This window comes from Diceros bicornis, chromosome 14 (genome assembly GCF_020826845.1).
Source record: "Diceros bicornis minor isolate mBicDic1 chromosome 14, mDicBic1.mat.cur, whole genome shotgun sequence".
Lineage (NCBI taxonomy): Eukaryota > Metazoa > Chordata > Mammalia > Perissodactyla > Rhinocerotidae > Diceros > Diceros bicornis.
Window position 1 is genome coordinate 14,820,199 of NC_080753.1, and position 19,345 is coordinate 14,839,543.

The 19,345-nt window shown below is 40.1% G+C and overlaps 1 protein-coding gene across 1 annotated transcript in view; it reads left to right on the forward strand.

Annotated features, from left to right (window-relative positions):
* The window catches only part of PKHD1 (PKHD1 ciliary IPT domain containing fibrocystin/polyductin), a 415,790-nt gene that overhangs the window by 36,628 nt on the left and 359,817 nt on the right, over positions 1 to 19,345 (forward strand). Inside the window, exons 22-28 of the mRNA XM_058554174.1 lie at positions 285 to 412; positions 2,742 to 2,926; positions 3,836 to 3,958; positions 5,200 to 5,305; positions 5,799 to 6,074; positions 13,341 to 13,471; positions 15,810 to 15,945. Of these exons, the coding sequence (XP_058410157.1) occupies positions 285 to 412; positions 2,742 to 2,926; positions 3,836 to 3,958; positions 5,200 to 5,305; positions 5,799 to 6,074; positions 13,341 to 13,471; positions 15,810 to 15,945 (1,085 nt within the window). The remainder of the gene's footprint in view (positions 1 to 284; positions 413 to 2,741; positions 2,927 to 3,835; positions 3,959 to 5,199; positions 5,306 to 5,798; positions 6,075 to 13,340; positions 13,472 to 15,809; positions 15,946 to 19,345) is intronic.

A 19,345-nucleotide genomic window follows, 5' to 3' on the forward strand; every position in this document is an offset into this window, starting at 1 on the left:
TGTGCTTCGGGACCAGAGCAGCGGAGGCCAGAGTCATCACTCTTCACCTGGGTCCCTATGCTCCCAGGATCAGTGAAGGGGAAGGCTGGAACACTCTTAAAGGCTAACATTTACCCTACACGTTTCCTGCTGTGATGGGAGAGGGGCACCCATATCTGGGAGCTTGAGCTCAATGTCTGCAAACATGGGAGACTACCTGGTCTTTGAGACGGAGTTATGTTCTGCCTGGAGTGGCTCCTCTGGATGGTTTCTGCAGTTAATGCTTTGTTTTTGACATGCCACAGCTCTGTGCCCACTGAAGGAGCAGAAGAAGGATCCGGGCTGGTCCAGGTGACAACACAGAGACTACAGAGGACAAGTCCGCCTTTAGGAGGACACTTTCGCATCCAACTTTCTAACATAGTGATTCCTGGTAAAGGGGCACTTGGGGGTGCAACATTTCTCACTTACATTTTCAGGAGCTTCCCCAGGCAGACAGCATCCAGCGAGATTGTCAGGCAGAGTGACAGTCTTAAAGCTATTTTGTTTATTTTCCAGTGTCTGAAAACGACTTCTCGAAATTAAAGATCTGGACAATAACAATAACATACCCTTGTTGGTATGATCCCAACGTTTTAGTTTTATAGTTGTGGAAACTGAGTGCATTAGCTTCCTGGGGCTGTCCTAACAGATTACCACAAACTTGGTGGCTTAAAACAACAGAAATTTATTCTCTCCCCGTTCTGGAGGCCAGAAGTCCAAAATCCAGTTGTCAGCAGGGCTGCATTCCCTCCAAAGGCTCTAGAGGGGCATCCAGTTCCCATTTCTTCCAGTTTCTGGGGGCTGCCAGCATTCCTTGGCTGTGGCTACATCTTTCCACCTGTGCCTCCATGGTCACATTGCCTCTCTCTCTGCTGTCTCAAGACTCCCTCTGCCTCTCTCTCATAAGGATACATATGATTGCGCTTAGGGCCCACCTGGATAATCCAGGCTGAACTCCTCTTCTCGAGATCCTTAACGTTACCACATCTTTTGCTTTATAAGGTAATATTCACCCTTTTGCTTATAGGGCAACAGTCATAGTTTCCAGGGAGTAGGAAATAGGCATATCTTTTTGACGGCCGCCATTCAGCCCACTATACTGAGGTTTGCCCAAAGGTCATACAAATAGTCGATTGGAGGGTCTGGATGTGAACTCGGGTCTTTGATTCTCAGGTCATTCCTCTTCTCTCTAAAGTTTCCTAGGCCAAGAACCATGGTAGCCATGGCCCTTCTGAATTAAACTCCACGGTGACAGCATGTGCTATTGAGGATTTTAGTGGTCATAACAAATGTAGGAAGAGCTTTCAGATGCCATGAGAGTAGAACAGCTTCTAAATCTTCAAGAACAGACACATTTCACAAAAGACAAGGATTAGAAGTGATTATATGTTATTTATTTGCTGAAAACATAGCGGAATCAGAAAGGAGGCTCAGGAGACCTCAACAGTGGCAGTATAAAAGTTGGTACTTGGTCCAAAAGTCTTCTGTCCTCCCAAGCAGAAAGATGCCAGGCTTGCAAAGAATCTTCTTGGGTGGGAGGAATGGAGTGGTGTTTTTACTCTAATAGGGCAACTTGGGAAAAGTTGCTGGCCCCTGGGCTATTGGAGTCTGATCAGTGGGTGAATAAAGGCCAACAGTGCCCTGCCTCTCTGAAGTCCATCGCTGTGCTGTGTTTCTCCTCTCATGAATGAGAGAGCTGCAGCCTGTCTGTAGAGAGACTTTTCCTGCCACCACATTCTATTGCTGATGCTCCTCACATCACTGCCTGCGAAACAGCTGGGGCAAGGCCAGCCTTAACCTGGCCTTTTGAAATGACAGTGGCTCTCAAATTATATATTCATGTGGGACAGTCTTTTTTAAACTGATGAGAGTTTTGTTTGCCTTTAGAAATACAGTGGTATTTTATTAACACTCCAGGACAGTGTAGGATTCAAGAGAAAAGCTCTTGAGTAGGTAGAAGGCAACCTGAGTTTTAATCTAAACCTATCTCATTTGATTGGCAAGCTTCCGAATCTCATCAGGCTTCCTTTTCTTCATTTCTAAAGGAGGCATTAAGATCCCCAAGTGACCCACCTCTCAGGGCTGTTGGGAGTAGCTAATGAAATGGAAACTTTTGGTCAAGCGTGAGACAGGGTTCAAACACAAGCAAGGCTTAAACACAGAGTGCTGTTATTTCTCTGCGGGAGTGTGGAATGGGGAAGCAGGTGGTTGGGCTTAAACGAAATTCTAATAGAGAAACCGAAGTTACACTCCAGCATTCCTCAGCTGGTTTGGAGAAGTTTTTATGGGTGTCAGCTGCTGTATACCTCCCCTACTCCCTGTGAAAGGTGACCAACTTTTCTTTGTTCACAGGGCCAGCTGAGTTTTTCCAGTCTAATATTTAATTAGGCTTTCAGGCGTTACCGGGGTGCCTGGAGTTTACATTTTGAGTTGACAGTTGAGATAGTTTTGTCTGATATGACTGTGCTCTCTGCTTGCTCTGAGATGTGATACTGATTAAAGGTATCGCAATATAAAACATGGGCATCTACTTGTATTGGCCTTAGGAAAAAATGGTTTAACTGGGCGGGGGTTCTCTTGAAGCTATATTTTGAACTCGAGCGTCTCCTGCATATTTAGTAGGTATCCTGACATTTATTCTCTGCTATCTTGATGATGAGACACTGTGAGGTGGAGTAGTTAGCATCTTGTATTTTCTGTATGAAAACTTTCTCCCACAGGTGTCCCTGTGCATATTTCAGCTAGTCACCTTCGCAAGCTCTTGCAGAACAATGCTGACGACTTCACAGCCAGGTACCTCAATGTCAGTGACTTCGCTGTGATGGAGGATCTAAAGTCTTGCTATGAACATGTGTGGACTCTCTCCTGGTCCACTCAGATTGGGGATTTGCCCAATTTCATCAGGGTATGTATGATGTCCCTTTTGGTGGTGTAGATTTGGTGCCCTGGAGCAATTTTGTAAAAAAAAAGAATCAGGATTATATGAATGAAAACTGTCATGAATTATTAGTTTTGTTGGAATGTTCAAGTAAAGGGGTTCAATTATCTTTCTTTCTAGAAGTTTTCAAGATGTATTTTGTATCTCATATCCCTGGGAAAGCAATTTAAACCCAACCTCTCCTTTCCTAACTCAGTGTAGGTAGAGAAGTCATTGGTCAGTGTCCACCATTCAATAATTCTACATCTGTTATTGGATAATTTAAACAGATGTGATTGACTTAGATTATCATGCAGGCAGATGGCACAGCAGAAGGAAGTTTAGAAAAGGATTTGCTGTCTTTGGATAATGACAAAACCAGATGCTCTTGCATATTTAGGGTTTTAAAAAATAATCTAAAGATCATCTAGCATTTGGTTATTATAAAATGAAACCCAGGATAAAATTTTATCCTTGTTTTATGGTATTGTGGGTCATCTGGTTTTCAAACAAAATACTTAGGTGGAGATGGAAGAAGGATGAGAGTCATCTCATAGCACTGTTTCCTTACATTTTATTTCAATATTTTGGATTGCAAACATATAAAATAGAAAAGCATATAGAAACAAAATATCTCAAGACTTAGAGAGAAGATTGGTTTTTTGTGCCTTTTTTGGCAACTCTACTTGCAAATAAATATTTCTCTAGTTGACTGGAGCTTTCATTAGCCATTACTTACTGTTAAGTTTCTAGATATCAATCTCCTGTCATTCTATTTTCACTTTCTAGCTATCTGATTATCTTAAACAGAATGTGAGAAGACCCTTTATCATTTGTTTTAATCAAGATTAGACTTCTATTCCATGACAGAATTCACCAGAAATGTAACCATCTCAGGTCTCTGATGACAATCTAACTGGAGTGAACCCTGCTGCAACCACTCGGGTGGTGTATGATGGTGGAGTTTTTCTTGGACCCATATTTGGAGACATGTTGGTTACTGCCAACCAGTGCACTCAGGTGAGAGTTGATGGGCCACCCAAAGTGCAAGTGCTAGTTTCAAGTCTATCTCAGCCCCTCCCTGATTTGTAATGTGGACCAATCCCAAGGATCAGTTTTCTAATCCATAAAACAGAGACAATTATGGCTGTCCTCTTTCTGCTTCCACAGGGTATGGAAAGTACTCAGAAAAATATATGTGCTTTGTAAACACAACATTCCATTATTATACTTATTGATGCTATTATTGTGGAACAAAAAATAGGATCCTCTATAGCTACATATGACTTATACCTCCACACAGTGGCATTGGAAAGTAAACGAGCTAAGTCCTCTCCTTTTCTCTTTAAAATGTCTTTTTCTCATTCCCATCTGCCCATACTCCTGTTACGAGTCATCTGCTTTTAATTTGAGGAAATTTTAAAATAATAAAACTATAAAGAATAATATAACCAACACCTGGCTACTCAAACCAAGGTTTAACAATTGCCAACATTTTGATGTATTTATTTTATCTTTTTTCCCTTTATGAATAAAATAAAACATTATGGATAAAATCAAAGTGTTCTTTATCACATATGCCTTCATGCCATCCCAATACCCTTCACTCCATAAGCAAACACTATCATAAAGTGTGCTTTTAATCCATGTTTTATACGTAGAGAATAAAATGAGTCATATCTTTTTCACCTTCCTCATGTCCAAGTATTGTAGAGTTCTATTAGATTAACATTAGTCCCAGGGAGATGGAAAGACATATAGTCTCTTCTTGGGGACCTACTGTTCTAGGACAAAAAAGACCCCAAACCAAATGTCCAAATATGCCCTAATCGTCGATTGTATATCCATGTAGTGATGGCGGAAGGAAGGTGCCTACTTTGTTGGCGTTTACCAGCAAAGAAAGGGCTTTTCACAGGAAGTAGGTACCCAGTTGAAAATATAGAGTGATAAAAAGTCCTAGTGCAGTTTGAATTTATTAAATTTACTTTCATATGACAGAGAGGGAATTTACTCTAGATTTAGCAAACTTAATTGCAGAAATGTTAGGTTTCAACATACCTATCATCATTTTAATAAAGCCTAACATGTTTTGAGTCATTCATTACAATTTAGGGTTTATTACTAGGAAATAGAAGAAAGAAAAAGAGAATAAGTGAATCATTAACACATTTAAATTTGGGTAGACTTCACAAGTACTTTATGAATACTCTTGAGCATATGAAATACATACATTTGCTTTTAATTCTTTTGCATTTTTTCAGGTGGTTGTGCAAGTGAATGACATACCTGCTCACTGCTCAGGTTCCTGTTCTTTCCAATACCTTGAAAAGTCGACTCCCCGGGTCCATTCTGTATGGTATTCTCTTGGTATGATTTGTGACTTGGCATTGAAATGGTCAGAAACTTTAGACTCAGAGTGATTTGTTAGAGGCCATGTACCTGGTGATGGGTGGGTAGAAGGTGAGTCAGTTCATGGGGTAAGTGTTTAGTGCTGCAGCAGAAAGAACATTTTTTGGCCAATGTGAATGATATGGGTATGATTTGAAATGGAGACAAGTGGATTTTGATGACTTAAAATGTTTTATTCTCTTTGTCCCTTGTTTTGAAATATTCTTTATTTTGATGTTTTCCCTAGTTTTTATTGACTAGTGGTCTCTCATTACTAGTTTGAGAAAATTTAAGATGGGGGCTGTGTGCTACAATAATAAATGCAGATGTCCAATATTGGAGTCAGCACTCAACACCCTGAATTTAGGGAGGGGAAGGTGAGAGGGAATGAACATTTGATGTTAGAGAGAATTCTCTTAAGTGAAGTGATATCACTGAGAAATGATTTTGTTCTTTTCTTTTCTCCATGAAGATGATGACATGGACCTGCTGGTTTATATTACTGGAACTAGTTTCTCTGATAACTCCCAGGCCTTGCAGGTTACAGTGAACAAAACAAGTTGCAAAGTTATTTTCTCAAACCAAACGAATGTGGTCTGTCAGGCAGACCTGCTACCTGTTGGAGCGCATCTGATCTCGATGTTGGTGAGACCCTCTGGTCGCGCCATCAATGCCAGTGGAGGAGGCCTCTTCCTAAATGTGGAACCCAGATTGGATGCTGTGGAGCCTTCCAGAGCTGCAGAGATTGGTAATCTGGGGAGGACCCCACATTGCATCTGACCTTCTGAAGCTAGCATTCTCAGTGATACAGAGGGATCTAGTCCTGCCGTGTAATAACTTCTGTATCCACTATTATTCACAGCTCTTTGTTTTCTGCCATCAGCACTTCTTCTAATGAGTAACAGACATTTGAGCCCTTAAATGAACTCACTTCCCACAAAAAGGATCACGGTTTGGCTGATGGTGTCAGGCATAATTGGGTCAGTCACTGAGTCACCAGGACCATGCGGTCTAGTGGAAACAACACTAGATTGGGAGTTAGGACATGTGCCTGGGTTTTCTTCCGACCAAAGCCAGATGTGTGACCTTAGAAGTTTCAGTTCTATGGAACTTAGTTTCCTAATAATGATGAAGATAGGCACAGTATCATTTATTGAGTACCTCTCCTAGATAGTCACACACCTGAATGCTTACAGCTGCCTGAAGATGGAATTATTATCCACATTTTTCAGATGAGATAATGGTGGTTCTAAGGGAAGAATGACTTGCCCAAGGCTTTCTGATGGAAAGAAGTGGAGCTAGGATGTAAACTGGGATTGCCGGATGCCAAGGCTGCTGCTGCTTCTACTGTGCCATGCAATCTGAGCTACACAATGGGCCTAATTATGCTTAATTTACAGGCCTCTAGCTTTGTGTGAGATTAAAATGAGCCAACAGGTGGGAAAGGCCCTTGAAAAGTAAAAACATTTGCAAATGTGAAGCACAGGGCTTACCCACTAGGAGCTTTGCATGTGGCAGGTGTTTCACAGATGTTAGTAAACTGATGTACACTTGGATACTTGGCGAGGATGCAGAGCCAACTACCATTTGAGGGATGTACAGAGGGTAGGGGGGCTTGTTGACATCAGCCCCATGCATTGGATCTTAGTGCCATGGAAACCAAGGATCTCTCCATGCTTTCTGAGGGACACAGCCAGTCAAAATTGCACGAATCTCAGGAACACTTCCATGGGTTAACGTATGATTTTTAGAGCATAAAACTCCTTTCCTTAATGCCTTCAATTTTGTCTTTGTTTATTCTGTTGGCCAAAGAACTGTGGCTTAGAACAGTTTTATTTCTTTTTTGGTGAGGAAGATGAGCCCTGAGCTAACATCTGTTGCCAATCCTCCTCTTTTTGCTGAGAAAGATTGGCCCTAGGCTAACATCTGTGCCCATCTTCCTCTACTTTGTATATGGGATGCCACCACAGCATGGCTTGATAAGCAGTACGTAGGTCCGCACCTGGGGTCCAAACCTGCAAACCCAGGGCTGCCGAAGCGGAGCACGCCAACTTAACCACTACGCTACCGGGCCAGCCCAAAGTGACGCTTGCTAAGAACATTTTTTGAAGTGGCGTTTCCTGGGCATAGACTCATCATTCAAAGGAACAGCTCATTTCTGACTTGACTTTGCCTAGAAGAGTGAGTTACAAGGCCCACACTACCTCATCTCTACACAAAAACCAGAGCAAGCTTGCTCTTATTCTCAGTGATTCCAGGAAGGGGCCAGATGATATGTGGTGCTCAGGATGAAAGATCGTATTCTGTATCAACCCAATAATTATTGATTTGAGTTTAGGGCCTATAGTAGTCTTCTCATGAGGTTTGTAAGGGGCTTTGATCTTCTTATAAGTTACCTGTGCGGTAACCTGAGCTAAACCTTCTTTAGCTCCCCCACTAGACTGCAGACACCTCAAGGGGAGACACGCGACTCAGTGATCTTTGTTTCCCCATACAGAGCGCCTTGCACAGGCAGGGTGGCCAACTGTCCCAGTTTTCCTGGGACTGAGCAGTTTCTCAGGACTCAAGACTTTCCATTTTAAATTGGGATGCGGAACTCTTAGTGCTAAAGCTTGAAAACTCTCAGGCAAACCAGGATAAGTTGGTCACTCTATCATGGCGTGCTGTACCAACAATACGTAGTGAAGGGATTTGTCTGGGAGGATTGTACATCATCCTTCTATATTTTAGTAAAAGATAGAAAACTTAGAGAAGGGGTAATGTCAGGTGGGTGCAAATGTACTTTTAGTAAGACCAAGGGGAAAAGGAGAGAGAGAGAGGGAGATGCTCTAGCTGCTACTTTCCTTATTACTGGATTTAAAGCTTCCCTATTAACCCTTCCTCTGCCCTGCCACCTACCCAATATCAACCAGTGTCAATTAATCAATTAATCAATCAATCAATCAATCAACACTGATTGAGCCACCCTGCATAAAGCCCTGTGCCAGATGCTGAAGATCTTGGTACTCAGAGTGTGGTTCGAGATCAGCAGTATTTGCATCATCTGGGAGTTTGTTAGAAATGCAGAGTCTCAGGTACCATCCCAGATCTCCTGAATCAATCTGCATTTTAACAGAGTTATCAGGCAATTTCTACGAATAGTACAGTTTGAGAAATGCTGCTGTTGGGGATTTAAAGAGAACCAGGCCAAGGCCTACTGGCAAAGAATTTACAGAATAGCTTATATGTGACTAATACATATAATAATGTGATCAATAATATTCTAAATCACCGCTTGCCCATACACAGAAGCACGCTCGAAAGGGTTTTTGAGGAAAATCTTGACTTTGCCTAATGTACTTCCTTGGCCCATTTCTGTGCTGAGACAGAGTTGCCTTCTCGTTAGGTATAGACTCTTGTGAGGCACCTCAACTTTCAAATGGGAATGGCACAGTGTCACCACCTCTGCAACTTTTAATTATTAACAATAATAATTATAACAGCAATTTATTTAGCTCTTATTATGTACCTGGCACTATTAATGCTGGGGATAAGTAAATTAAAACAAAGTCCCTGCTCTCATGGAGGTGATGATTAAGTGTGTAAGAGAAAAATTAAGCAAGGGGAGAGTGATGGAGAGAGTGATGGTTCTGATGGGATGGTCATTAACGTTGGAGAAATGACATGATGGCATTGGAGAATGGAGACATGGATGAAGTGAAGGGATAAGTCCTGGGGAAATCTTGGAGAAGAGACCTCTAGGCAGAGGAAACATCAAATGATAAATTCTTAGGTCAGAATGAGCTCAGCTTATTCCAAGAACACCAAGGAGGTCACTGTGGCTGGAATAGATTGAGCGAGGGGAGAGTGGTATGAGAAGATTGGGAGCAGATTATACGGCTTTAGAGACTATGAAAGGACATTGACTTTTATTCTGAGTGAGATGGGGGGCATTGGAGGATTTCAAGTGAAAAAGTGACATGATCTGACTTAAGCTGCTGTGTGAGGGTATACTGCAGAGAGGCAAAGATGGAAGCGGGGAGACCAATTAGGCAGCTAGTGCAGTCACCCAGGGGAGAGAGAGCGTTGGGCTGGACCAGGGTATATATATCTTATAAATATATAGAGCTGCCCTAGGGGAAATTTTTTTTTGCCCCAGGTCTTTTTTTTTTTTAACTTAAAAAAAATGATATATAATTTCCTTACCATAAAATTCACTTTTTAAAAGTGTACAGTTCAGTGGTTTTTGGTATATTCACAAAGTTATGCAACCTCACCGCTATCTAATTCCAGAACATTTTTATCACCCCCAAAAGAAACCTTCTATCCATTAGTGGTCACTCCCTATTTCTCCCTTCCCCAGTCCCTGGAAAGCACAAATCTATTTTATGTCTCAATGAATTTGTCTATTCTGGACATTTCATGTGAATGGAATCATACAATATGTGACCTTTTGTGTCTAGCTTCTCTACTTAGCATAATGTTTTCAAGGTTCATCTATGCTGTAGCATGTATCAGTACTTCATTGCATTTTATGGCTAGATAATATTCCATTGTATAGATATACCGCATTTTGTCTATCTGTTCATCTCATGATGGACATTTGAGTTGTTTCCACTTTTTGACTGTTATGAATAATACTGCTATGAACATCTGTGCACAAAGTTTTGTGTGGATATATGTTTTCGGTTCTCTTGGGTATATACCTAGAAGTGGAATTACTGGGTCATATAGTAACTCTATGTTTAACTTCTTGAGGAACTGCCAAACTGTTTCCAAAATGGCTGCATGATTTTGCAGTCCCACCAGCAATATATGAGGGTTCCAAATTTTCCACATCCTTACCAACAGTTTTTATTTATTTATTTTTTTTGATAGTAGCCATTTTGATGGCTGTGAGATGGTATCTCATTGTGTTTTTGATCTGCATTTTCCTAATGACTAATGATCTTTGAGCATCTTTTCATGTGCTTGTTGGTCATTTGTATATCTTCTTTGGAGAAATGCCTATTCAAATCCTTTGCCCATTTAAAAAATTGGGTTATTTGTCCCTTTATTGTTGAGTTGTAAGAGTTCTTTTTATATTCTGGATAAGAGTCTCATCAGATATATGATTGGGAAATGTTTCTCCCATTCTGTGGATTGTCTTTTCATTTTCTTTCTTTTGTTTTTGGTGAGGAAGATCTGCCCTGAGCTAACATCCATGCCAATCCTCCTCTTTTTGCTGAGGAAGACTGGCCCTGGGCAAACATGTGTGCCCATCTTCCTCCCCATTTTTTTTTTTTTTTTTTTTTTTTTTTGTGAGGAGATCAGCCCTGTGCCAACATCCGCCAATCCTCCTCTTTTTTTTGCTGAGGAAGACGGCCCTGGGCCAACATCCGTGCCCATCTTCCTCCACTCTACATGGGACGCCGCCACAGCATGGCTTGCCAAGCAGTGCGTCGGTGCGCGCCCGGGATCCGAACCAGCGAACCCCGGGCCGCCGCAGCGGAGCGCGCGCACCCAACCGCTTGCGCCACCGGGCCGGCCCCCTCCCCATTTTTTATGTGGGATGCCCCCACAGCATGGCCTGACAAACGGTACATCGGTGCGCACCTGGGATCTGAACCCGGGCTGCCAGCAGTGGAGCGCACGCACTTAACCGCTATGCCACAGAGCCGGCCCCTCTTTTCATTTTCTTAATAGTATTCTTTTTTTTTTTTTTTAAAGTTTATTTATTTATTTATCCCCCCAAAGCCCCAGTAGATAGTTGTACATCATAGTTGCACACCCTTCTAGTTGCTGTATGTGGGACTCGGCCTCAGTATGGCTGGAGAAGTGGTGCGTTGGTGCGCGCCTGGGATCCGAACCCGGGCCACCAGCATCAGAGCGCCTGCACTTAACCGCTAAGCCACGGGGCCGGCCCTTAATAGTATTCTTTGAAGCACAAAAGTTTTCGGTTTTGGTGAAGTCCAGCTTATCTTTTTTATTGTTGCTGCTGCTTGTGCTTAGGTGTCATATCTGAGAAGCAATTGTCTAATCCAATGTCACTAAGATTTATGCATATATTTTTTCCTAAGAGTTTTATGGTTTTAGCTCTTGCATTTAGATATCTGATTTATTTTGAGTTAATTTTTGCATATGGTGTGAGGTGGGGGTCTGTATTAGCTTTCCAGGGCTGCTTATCCAGGTACCACAAGCTAAACGGCTTAAACAACAGAAATCTACTGTCTCACAATTCTGGAGCCTAGAAGTCAAGGATTAAGGTGTCAGAATGGATCCCTTTTGAAGCAATGTGTGACAAGAATCTATTTCATACCTCTCCCCTAGCTTCCGGTGGTTTGCTGGCAATCTTTGGCATTCCTTGGCTTGTAGAAGCGTCAACCTTATCTCTGCCTTCATCTTCACATGGTGTTCTCTCTGTGTCTTTTCTCTGTCCAAATTTTCTCTTTTTATAAGGGTGACAGTCATATTGAATTAGGGGCCCACCCTACTCCAGCGTGACCTCATCTTATCTTAACTTAACTAATTACATCTACAATGACTGTATTCCCAAATAAAGTCACATTCTGAGGTACTGGCAGATAAGACTCCAACATGTGAATTTTGGGGGGACACAATTCAACCCAAAACAGGATCCAACTTCATTCTTTTGTATCTGGATATGCAGTTGTTCCATTTTGCATATGTCTGAAAGTATTAGTAGTATAGCTTCTTAGAAGTGAAATTGCTAGGTCAGGAGGTTATGTACATTTAAAATTGTGATAATGCCAAAATATTCTCTTTAGAGGTTGTATAATGTATTCTCTATGTAGCAATCTACCTCATCCTACTAAGACAGTATGTTACCAAACTTTTTGATATTTGCCGATCTTATAGAAGCAAAATAACATTTCATTGTAGTTTTACTTTGCATTTATTTTAAGAGAGAAATTGAATATTTTGTCATGTGTTTAAGAGGCATTGTATTTTTTTTTTCAGTGAACTATCTATTCTTCTCGATAGCCCACTTTTTTCAATGTAGTCTATTGTAGTCTTGCCCTGAATATTCAGGACAAGTTTATATGTTTAGCTTCAGGGTATTATTCCACCCAGTCATACCCTTCTGAAAGTTTTCATTAGGTTGAATAAGTTCCTCTTTCTCACCCTGACACGCTTGAGAAAGATAACCTCGCTCCTGCACTCACTTCCCACTCTCAAGGGGTTCATGTCTATTTGGTGGCCTTACTACATTGCTTGTATTCCCTTCTGGGGAGGTGGCCGACCAGAATCATTGCCCTCATCAATAGTAAGTGGGCTTTCTGTTCATCAGCTGGATCAAAGGCTGCTCCTCCAAATAGGAAAGCGTGCCATAACATCAGCGTGACTGGTGCCATGCCTCTTCTTAACAATGTCTGCAGTGAAGAGAGAGAGGTTTCTGTGGTTGCTCTTCAGCAGTCAGTAGACAAATCCTGATGGCCATGGGTAGTGATTTCAGTCACTGCTACACCATCTTGGAGACTAGAACCTAGTATGTGTGGTATAATCACAAAGCTGGAAGGGCTAAAGCTGTCATTTAAAGATGAGGGAAGTGAGAACCAGTGAACTCAGGGACAATACTACAAATGATCTGCTTTAAGTGGCAGAGCAATCTGTGGCCCTGATTCTGGGTCCACTGCTTTTTCTACCATGATGTTTTCTTATACTTGATTTCTGAGGAAAAGAATAAGCTTTATAGGATTGGCAGGGACGATATTTAAAAATCTGGGGCAGGAAGAGTTTCCAGAGACCATCTACTCTACTTCTCTGACTCATGGCAGTATTGTGTTTCTTTGTTTTATTCTTAAATATTTCCAGGATGTGTTACGAATTCTCTGTGCCCTCTAGTCACCATTTCTCCCTCTTTATACAGTAGTGTATATATCTAACTTCAGTCTTTTTCTGCAGTTTGAGCATGTCTTGTGTTTTGACTAAGGAGCTCCATATTTTAATTTCATTTTCTCTCTCTTGTGGGTAATTAATTTTTGTCTGCCTGTATGGCTTTTTGTCCCATCTAAAAATGCTGTTTTTGTTACAGGAGGGCTCTGGGCCGCCATCCGAGGCTCTAGTTTGGACGATGTTAGCCTGGTGTTATTTGGATCTCGGTCTTGTGCCATCAACATCACCACAAGCAATTCACGAAGAATTCAGTGCAAAGTTCCACCCAGGGTAAGTGGAATCCTTCGGCCTCTTCTTCTTTCTGGGTGGGTGACCATTATTAACATGTAGTGTAAGGTTTTCAGTGAATCATTTCTTAGAACTAAATTAACTGACATGACTTTTTCATCAGGAGAGTATGCTTATGTTTATATGTTTATATTGCCTGTTCTGCTATGAAATGGGAAGCTGACTCCACCAATGGGGCTTGTAATTAATAGCAGTTAATTTCTTTTAAGAGAAGACAATCAGGCAGTCCCAGTCCACACTCTCAATGAATACTAGTGCCACAGAATAAATAAATTTATGTAGTGCACATTCTGGGTATTTGTTTGTAAAACTTAGATATCTTGCAATCTTACTTGTCTCTCAAGCAAACAAAAAATAACGGTTTTCACCAGCAATTTTGTTTTCTGGCGTGGATGTGAATGGTAGTTCTTCGAAACTTCTAGAATGTCTGGTTCCTGTGAAATATCTTCCTAGTTATTCTCTACTGCTTCCTTTTTCCCTTAAAAACAAGTCCCTTAGCTTTCCCTTTCTTCTTCAGTTAGTGCAATCTCATAGCCTATTAATTTTTACATTATATTATATTTTATATTTTAATTAGATTTGAGTCCAGGTCCTTCCCTGGTGCTGTTTGTGAGAGTCATACCCACAGTTGAGGTTGAACTTTTTATTCAGAGTTGACTTCAGTGTCATCAACATTCCTAGCACATCCATGACCCCAAAAGATGGCTGTTTACTGAACAAATAAAGATCTCAGGAAGAAAGGGTTCAGAATAATCTTTGATCTCTGGTCCCACATTTTTATCTTATCCAATTACTCAAATATTATGAAGTGTTAGCTTTTATATATAAACTGCATGCAATTCCAATCTATGGTTGTATCGTAATTTGTTTAACTTTTCCCTATTATTGGACATTAAGATAATTTCTAAAATTTCCTATTTTAAACAATAGAGCTTTGATCATCCCAGTAACTATATTTTTGGGCAAATTTATTTTTCTTAGGATAAATTAATCTAAATTCTAAAGCTTTTGATATGTAGTATCCAGTTGTCTGAAATTCTTTTTTAATTTATACTCCCATCATCACTGTGTGAGTGTATGATTTCTGGCACTTTGGCCAACACTGGGTATTATCACTTTAATATATATTTAGCATTTTAATGGGTAAAATTTGTATTGTTTGGATTTCTTTTACTAGAAAGAATAAACATTAAACATTTTACTAGAAAGAATAAACATTAAAAAAACAAACTTTTTTTTGTTGGTGTCATAGCATTTATAACATTGTGAAATTTTTGTTGTACATTGTTGTTTGTCAGTCATCGTATAAATGCATCCCTTCAACCCTTGTGCCCATCCCCCAACTCCCTTCCCCCTGGTAACCACCAAACTATTCTCTCCGTCTGTGTTAGTTTGTCTTCCACAAATGAGGGAAATCATGTGGTGTTAAAAACAAACTTTTAATTTTGATCAAAGCAATACATGCAAAGGTTAAAAGGAAAGTAGTAAAACAACCACACTCTCCTGCCTTCTCCTCTTCCCCCTTCTCCAAGTCCTCCTTTCTGAAACAACCACCTTTAATTCTTTTGAATATAGTTACAGTACCATTATTTTGTTAAATCAATAAACCTCGTTTACATTATTATAACTGTTTAAATGATGCCAGCAGAATCACGTAATATATTTTTCTCTTTTATAGTTTGTTTTTTTCTTAGTTTCTAATTTTTTTCTTAACATATCTTCCTTATAATAAAAATTCTCCCTCTTGAAAAAAGTTCCATCCTATCAGTTACTCTTTTTCCTTGAAGATCTCTGTTCTGCTTCAATCTAACTCGGTGTTTTCCGGGTTCACGTTACAGGTTTCATCCTAGATTCTCTTGATTGCTCTCCTGGGTAGATTCACTGTTTCTTGGAATTCATGTCTTTCTCTTTTTTGGCTATTGTTTATTTTATGAGAGCATAGCCTTAAGAAATGTCCTAAGAAAGACTGTGTGGGAGGGAAGTTTTCCGAGTACTTACACATCTGAAAATATTCGCACACTTGATGGATAGTTTAGCTAGGTATAGATATTTCCTTGAAATTGCCATTATTTGCAGAACCAATTGGTATGTTAACTACAAATCATTCTTACTTACTCTTTAATCTGTTGGATGCTGCACTTGCCTATTCTAAGCACTTGTCGCTGTATGTGTATGTCAGAGTGAGAGAGAGACTTGAAAGTAGCAAATACACTCTTTAAAAATAATTTTCTTGACAGTAACCTTTTAAACTAATTCTGAATAAACTTCTCTCAAGTCAGTCTTATTTACAGATGTTTGATTTTAAAAATTGATTTTGCAGGGAAAAGATGGACGCATTGTGAATGTGACTGTGATCAGAGGGGACCATTCTGCAGTTCTTCCCATGGCATTTACGTATAACTCTTCTTTAAATCCAGTGATCACATCTCTGAGCAGAAACAGAAGCAACATAGCAGGTAAAATGCATGACACTGTAGCATCTTTTTATCTTTAGACCATTGATCCTATAATAAAGGCAAATGATGGCCTAGTAATTTTATGGAAGATAGTATTATATTTTGAATAGGAGTTATTTTTCTGAAAACCAAGAGACTAGTATTATCATCTTAGCCATCATTGAATAAATCTCCTTGTATCTATTTTTCCCCTCTGTAAAATTGAGACCATTTCCATCATGAAAATGACATGGGAATTCAAAGGTAACAATTCAGTAAATATTTATGGAGCACCTACTATGTGCCAATAATAGCACAGACATATTATAGACTTTAATCCTTGCCACTAACTTGTAGGATTATTAGCCTCAGTTTACAGGTAAGAAAACTAAGGAACAGATAGAATAAGTAACTTGTCTAAAATGCTATCTTTAGTAAGTAACAGAGCTGAGATTTGAACCCAGACTGTCTGGTAGCATATTCGAAGCAGTTAGCCACTTATAGTTTGCTATAAAATACCATTTCGAGCATCAAGTTCTGTTGTAACAGGTATTTGATATGATTAGAGAATAGAGTGTTCTGATTAACCAAGAATTCTTGTTCCTTGAGGCATACTATGTATAAAAAGAATGAATCCTTTAGCACCCAACTACAGGAAACAATTTAATCTTCCTTTTATAATTCGGATGATATGACAGGATGGAATTACAACAACTTATTAACATGTCATATTATATAGATTTGGAAACGTACCATACTGTATAGATTTGGAAACACACCTTTCTGGTTAATTGAATGCCAGATAACAGAGCGTTTATGGCAGCCATATCTAAAGGTTTATTATAAAAGACCATCAAATTTCCCAAAGAAAAAGCCTGGACTTAATTTTTCTGGTACTATTTTCATTTTCCATTGCTCAAGAGTACATAAATAAAAGGAAGTGTCCTTTAGTTTCTCAATATTATTCAGTTCAGATCGTGCAGAAGAAGAATTTGCTGCCTCAGGCGACCAAAGTGTGTAAAATTCCTTAGTGGTATAGATTCTTCCCAACGAAGTAGAAAAAGGAGGAGGGAGCTCCGTGTTCTATTCAGATTTCAGTGATTTTGGCTTTTAATAAAATTTCCTCCCTATAATGAAAAGAATAAATACATTGCATCAGTGCCTTAAAGGCATCTAGGATTAGCTTGACAATTGACCAAGAGCCCAAGGAGTTCATGTTATTGATATACACAACATGATGCATTATTTGCAGAATTTACACTTACACTTAAATCTTTCTACAGGCAGAATAAAGAATACGTTATAAAATCCACAAACAGTCGTAGCCTATTGGGAAAGTCTCTTTTGAAATTGGGAGTGCTATACATCTCCATCCAGGAGATGATGATGTTGATGATGACAATGAAGCCAAGATGAAATCAAAGAATAGAGGAGGAGGGGAGGGGAAGGAAGGGAAGAACTTGATATGCGGGACCATCAGTGTGTTGTTTGCAGTCAGTCTGAATGAATCCCAGCAAGATATTTAACTTCCTTTATCCTTAGTTTCTCCAATTGTTAGGAGGGAATAATTCTTTCAAGCCTATTGTAAAAGTTGGAGGTAAAGTGGGTAAAAGTACCTAGCCCAGGGATTAACATGGAGTAAGCACTCAATAAATGCTTTGTTGAAGTGAATGTCATAATTCTGCCAGATACTGAGTGTTACGTAAATGAGCCAGAGATGGCCTCTGTATACCGGCCCTGTGTTTACTTCTTCACAGCAGGCTGGGATCCATTAACCCAAAAGCCCACCAATGCCAAATTCAAATAGTTACACACCCAATTGTTTTAAACATAGCCAGATAAGCAGATTTTTAACCCTTTAGAGTCTGCCTTCTTTACAGATCCTGTAAAACTGCACCCAACATCTGCTGGCCATAGATAAAATAAACCTGGGGGCTGTAGAAGACTAAGCCACTGATGCCCTTCAAAGCTCTGTGACCCAGATTCTACCCACTGGGCTGCTGAGGGACATCATCAAGTCACATGACCCCTCCTCCCTTCTCCCCCAGGAGGTCCCTAACCTTCCTCCACTTCTGAGTGCTGGTCTCCTCTTGTTGCTACTGGATGTTCTCACGCTGTGAGATTTCTGCACCTTTGTGAACCTGTCAAGCACCACCCGTACAAAGCTCATTTTTGTGCTCTGTCATGTCTCAAGGTCATGTCTTTTTCTTTGCTCAACCCTGAAATCCTTCTAAGTCACTACACTGTGACTTCAGACTTCACAGTAGAAATGAGGTTGGGAAGACATGAAGAAGTAAAGAGAATGTGGAACAAGGAAGAAAATGAAGTTAACTGAGGGCTTTTGAATGGTGTACTATACCAGAAGCTGTCATAGGATATCTAACTTAATCCCTACAACAAACCACATGGGTGGGCTTTGTTACCATCTTACTGATGAAAACTCTGAGGGTTTGAGATCCCAAAGTGAGTCACCCAAAGTCACACAGGTAGTTAAATGGTAGAGCAAGGATTTGAGTGTAGATCTAGTTTTCTCAAGATGGCACAATCCCTCTTCTTTGAGTTTTCTCTTTCGAGTAACCTCTTCTCCCCATCTAATTGGTTGTAGTGTTCTATAGATGCCAGCTCTGTAGTAGGTCTCAAACATTAGAGGCTAAAGGAGCTTTAGAGATGCTTTATGGCACATCAAGACACAGGAAAGGTAAGGATGTTTATTTCCACTCCTGCCATTGCATGCTTGATATCTGGCTCTCCTTAAGACTCTAGTTGTCTGCAGACTGGATTTCCCTTCCTCCATCTCTCCAATTGATCTTATAGACTGGAAGAAGGCTTCAATCATCTCCTTTCCTTGCTTAGAAACCTTTAGAAGTCTCCACTGTCCACTGAGTTAACTAGGGACCCCTCAGGATTGCCTTTTTTGGTCTTTAGCCATAGAACCACCTTCAATTTAGCCTATTCCCATAGAGTCCCTAACTGTATGTACATGTGTCTGGTCTTCCAGAAAGTCACCCAATTCTCTTTTCTTCTCTCCAAGCCACTGGATGATTAAGTGAGAAAGTGCTACAACAGACTTTGGGTAAAACTGTGAAGTTTTGAGAATTGAATTGTAAATCCCCTATTTTCTATCACTTCCTTTTGGGATTTATCTTTCAAATTGAATTTCAATCACCATCTTGCCCGTAAGGCCTTTCTTGATATTCAGAATGTTGCTCTGATTTGATAACCCCCATGCTTAATTTTCACCTCTCTTATGGGAGGTCTTATACTGAAGCTATTTCGTCACTGGTTTTACTACCTTTGAGATCTCTTTGAGCGCAGGGTCTGTGTTTAGCTTATATTTGTACCCTTGTGGCATTTTCCTCTTGGGATTCGATAAATATTTGAGGTAAAAGGAATTGAATTAAAGTATCCATTGTATACATGG